At 38.1% G+C, this 4315-nt stretch overlaps 1 protein-coding gene across 2 annotated transcripts; it reads left to right on the top strand.

The window, feature by feature from the left end:
• Positions 1–214: 214 nt before the first annotated feature.
• Positions 215–1717, top strand: LOC133527209 (uncharacterized). Of its 2 annotated transcripts, XM_061864110.1 has the most exons (3): positions 215–561; positions 660–834; positions 1005–1717. In XM_061864110.1, exons 2-3 carry the CDS (start codon positions 804–806, stop codon positions 1643–1645), a joined length of 672 nt encoding a protein of 223 aa, XP_061720094.1. In that variant the 5' UTR covers positions 215–561; positions 660–803; the 3' UTR covers positions 1646–1717. The 2 variants fall into 2 exon arrangements, with proteins under 2 accessions (XP_061720094.1, XP_061720093.1); XM_061864109.1 differs by having other exon boundaries at positions 215–834.
• Positions 1718–4315: the final 2598 nt, after the last annotated feature.

Below are 4315 nucleotides of genomic sequence, written 5' to 3'. Positions count from 1 at the left end.
CCGTCAGATGGCGTTACTTTGTACGTGTAAGTAAGTTAGTTATCGATGAATTTAAAAAGTTCGGCAAAGATCCGTTAGATGGCGCCACTAGCCCCCTTCCCGCCGCCTCCCCGCCCTCCCCCGCCCCCTCCCCGCCGCTGCCCCTGGCCCTGCGCCCCTTGGTAATTGTGCATATATCCTCGCCAGTTGGCGCTACTTTCTATGTTTAAGGTATTTATCTCCCGAGGGAAAACTTCGCTAAAATAGATGGCACCACTTTGTACGTGTACGACAAACAAAAAGTGACGAGGTGGCCTCCAGTGGCGAAGGTCGGATTCGAACCAGCGTCTTTGGCTAACCGGGGCGTCTTTAGCCAGTTAACGTCATGAACCCCTAGGCCACCCCGTCACGGTGAAACTGGTCCTAATTTCTCGACTATATATGCAATCGTAGTGAGACTAGGCGTTATGTGAAATTCGCATGTATCGATGCCAATTTTCCTATAGCTCGTTGAGCAATAATGTAAATGACTACATTTGACCTCGCTCGACAAAGATGATTCAGTTTTCACCGAAAGTTGAGGTAAGTACATATATTTATATTTTAATTATTACAAAATAATGTAGTTTCGTTTCCTGTACGATAACTTAACAAACAAATCTTTTCCTCTTTTCATATAGTTCATGAGAACCGTTTCACACGTTTCTTTACCATATGCGCCCCGCCCGTCTACACCCCACCCCTCCACTGAATTTTTCTGCTATAAAAGAGCATGTTGAACCATATTCTCACTACAGTGTCACAACGAATATTGCGTTGAAATCATGGATCCGCAAGCTTCATCACATACCAAATGTAAGTATAGTTGTATTATACTCACATTAACATTTGAGTATTTCACCTCTGTTCTGTCTGTGTAGTTTAAATAATCTATCACTTTCGACCTATCCCTTATGTTCTCAATTAGGAACACTTGCTGACTTTTAATATAAATAATAACAATATTTTTATTATATTTTCCCCAGCCGACAACAATACCATCACCACTTGGTGCTGCCAGTGCTGGTTGTCCACCACCACAAGCGGCGGCGGCGGCTGTGACGGTGGCTGTAGCAGCTCCACTTCGCAATCGTCACCCGGACCACAACCGATGGCAACAGCAAAGGCACTGTTAAAACAAGACGATGGGGACAAGGGAAAAACAAACTGCCTAGAGAGCGCTTCTGAGAGCGATACGAGCGATGAAATGAAATCTTTTTATCAAGGATGTAAAAGCAAGTGGATAAAAGCGTTCCAGAACAATACTCTGATTAATAGATGGCGCCTCCCCATGCCATTTCACACATTTAGAGCGGAAGTAGCGAGATTGTTAAAACGATTGTATATCGAAGGTCACCATGACGATTGTCATATTTACCCGTTAATTGTAATGTGGGACGATTTAAACGATGACGTAGAAGAGATAGTGGGAGATGCTCAAATCAACTATCAAGACTGGATTGCGTTATTAGGTGGCGTTACAGCGGAACTATTTTCACGCGTGGTGTTCAATACTAAATCTTTTAATTATTTAATCAATGTAATATTTTGTGTGCTAGGTCCAAACATAATAGCTTCCGGTGATTATGAATGTGAACCTAAATGTAAGAATGCTCGTACATATTAAGGTGATGATGCATTTATTCCTTGTCATTGTTTAATTTTAAATTGTTAGCTCGCTGCGAATGTAAATGTTTTAATATACACGTATTAATAATAAATTCATATTACTGAATATAGGAATGTTTTATTGAGTGAAACCTCATTGATTTGGAGTAAATGAATATTTATTGAGTAAAATAGTTACACAATGTTATCTTTTTCTATCCAACTTTTTTCATTTAAGCCAAGCCATTTTACATACACTTTATTTCCACGACGCTTTAAAACTTTTTCCACTAGATAAATGTCATTGTGTTTAGTTTTCTGCAACTCTTGTTCATAAAAACATCCAGAGATGGGTTGGTGATTAGCGTCTTGAAGTAAATAGGTCACTGGATTAGTAGTTTGCACTTTAGTTATTGTAAATATTTCCGTAGTCCAATTGCCGGTGTAGCCTTTGGCGAAAGTGGATTTATATTTACTAATTCTCACATGTTGACCGACCTTGAACTTGGCACGTGGTTTGACTTTAATGTGATTGTAGACTTTATGTAACAACTGTTTAGAGTTGTTTTTATTCACACTCGCCGGTGCCATACCGATAGTACGATGCAGTTTGTTATTGTAATATTGTTCCACTTCACTTGTCAGCTGTATCCATTTGTAGGAACCATTCATGCTAAATTGTTTCCAAATCCAATGTTTTAAGGTTCTAATTAGCCTTTCCACTATGGAAGCTTTCATGACACTATAGGTAGAGTAGTGATTGATATGATGATGTTTCATGAGCGATTTAAATTTGACATTGAAAAACTCTTTTCCATCATCTGATTGAATATTCTTGGGCTTTCTCCCGTTTTCACTCAAAATTCTGCTCATTGCCTTTGTAACATCTTCAGCGCTCTTAGACTTTAGCGGTTGCATCCAAGCGTATTTGGAAAAGGTATCGATACACACTAGAATATACTTGTAGTTGTTATTATCCTTGGAGTACTTTTGCATATCAATTAGATCAATCTGCCATGTGTCATCGAGCCCCCTCTGAATGAATCGACGACGTGGAAATGTTTTTCTCGCATACCTGTGTATCTCGTTGACCACTTGAGCTTTACTCATTTTTCTTCAATCGCTTTCCTGGAGCTATTGCCGTTGCTGATGGTGTTTGGGCTGGTTGTGGTGCGTGTGTTTGTGTAGTAATTCTAGCTGATAATTGTTCAACCTTTACCCGTAAATCTTTTATATCTTTAATATTTGCCTTTAGCTTTGTGTTTAAAAATACTACTTGTTCATCCAATTCAGCCCTACAAATAGCATCAGTTTTAAGAAAAGACTTATGAATTCCTGCCACCCGTCTATTTTCAAAATTTACTAAATCTCGTTCCACTTTCAAGTCGTCACGGATTGTAGACTCGCTACCCAAGTATTGTCCAAACTTGTTAAGAGGCATTGTGAAAGTGAACGATGGGGGAGGCCTCATCGGTATTTATAATAAGGTAGCAAGGGGGGAGAGGCTTAGTTACAAAACATGTCTGTTTTATTAGATAACAGCTCAGAACAGGTTTAAAAACAGCTAACAGAAGAGGGTCTGTTTTCTTACTTTAAAATTATACCGCTCTCAGTCAGTTCCTCAACGTTTGCATTGATCTCGTTCGAATGAGAGGTGTTGCCAGCATTCTGTGATGCTATCAAAAGCTGTAAACGGCTCACCAGTTCGTTGGGATCATCCCAATAGATATAATCAGTTTTAGGATAAAAAGTTTTAGTTGTTAATACATCTCTTCTACCAGAGTTCAAACATCCACCTTCTTTATGTTTCTTTGATTCTTGTGGTTGTTTAATGTAACATTGATATTTTACACTTCTATCTCCACTCAATTGGCCGTTTGGCGAGAATCCTCTACGATGAGCGTTTGTAATGTCTAAAATATTATTGTAATCCTCTACATCTTTTCTCAAAACTATATTCTTGTTTGGTATTCTTTTAAAGATAAGTTCCAACAGTCCAGGAGTTAGGTTGAATCGTGAATCTTTAATATGTAACACGTCATCAATGATTTTAACCCGACTATTACCAATATGCATTTTATTATCCTTGAGATAAACACCAAATGGTATTTTTGATGTTTTTAAAAGATGTTTCATATATTTATTTTGTAGATCATCAATACTACTATTACCACTACCACCACCACCTTCATCAAATTCAAGAGCCGACTTCATATCTTCAGCATCGCTAAACTCTTCATCTCCCTCTGTTTTTCTTTCATCATCATCATCATCATTATCAGCATCATCATTAGAATCATCTTCATCATCATCATCATCAGCAGCATCATCAAACTGTTGTGTTTTTGTAAAAAGATTATTACTCCACTTAATCAGTTTACTATTGGGTTCTTCGGTTTTAATCAGATATTTCCTTTTACGTGAATGTTTTGACAATGGTGTGGAGGTCTTTATCAAAGGGAGCTGGGGGTTATTCATTACTGCTGGTTTAGCATTGTCATCATTATTATTATTACCTTTAGATTCTAAAGCTTTAGTCATTAAAACATTGAGCGGTTTTGTAATTGGTTCAAAGGTTTGAGCTAGCGAAGTGTCAAGCAAAGTTTTATCTGCTCGCAACGCTTTTACTTTTCTCTTTACACTCTCAATGGAATCTACGAGTTTCCGTTTCAACTTTTTATTACCAAAC

This window comes from Cydia pomonella, chromosome 17 (genome assembly GCF_033807575.1).
Source record: "Cydia pomonella isolate Wapato2018A chromosome 17, ilCydPomo1, whole genome shotgun sequence".
Classification (NCBI taxonomy): Eukaryota; Metazoa; Arthropoda; class Insecta; order Lepidoptera; family Tortricidae; genus Cydia; species Cydia pomonella.
The sequence above is the reverse complement of the archived record's forward strand: the minus strand, read 5'-3'. Positions and strand labels throughout refer to the sequence as shown.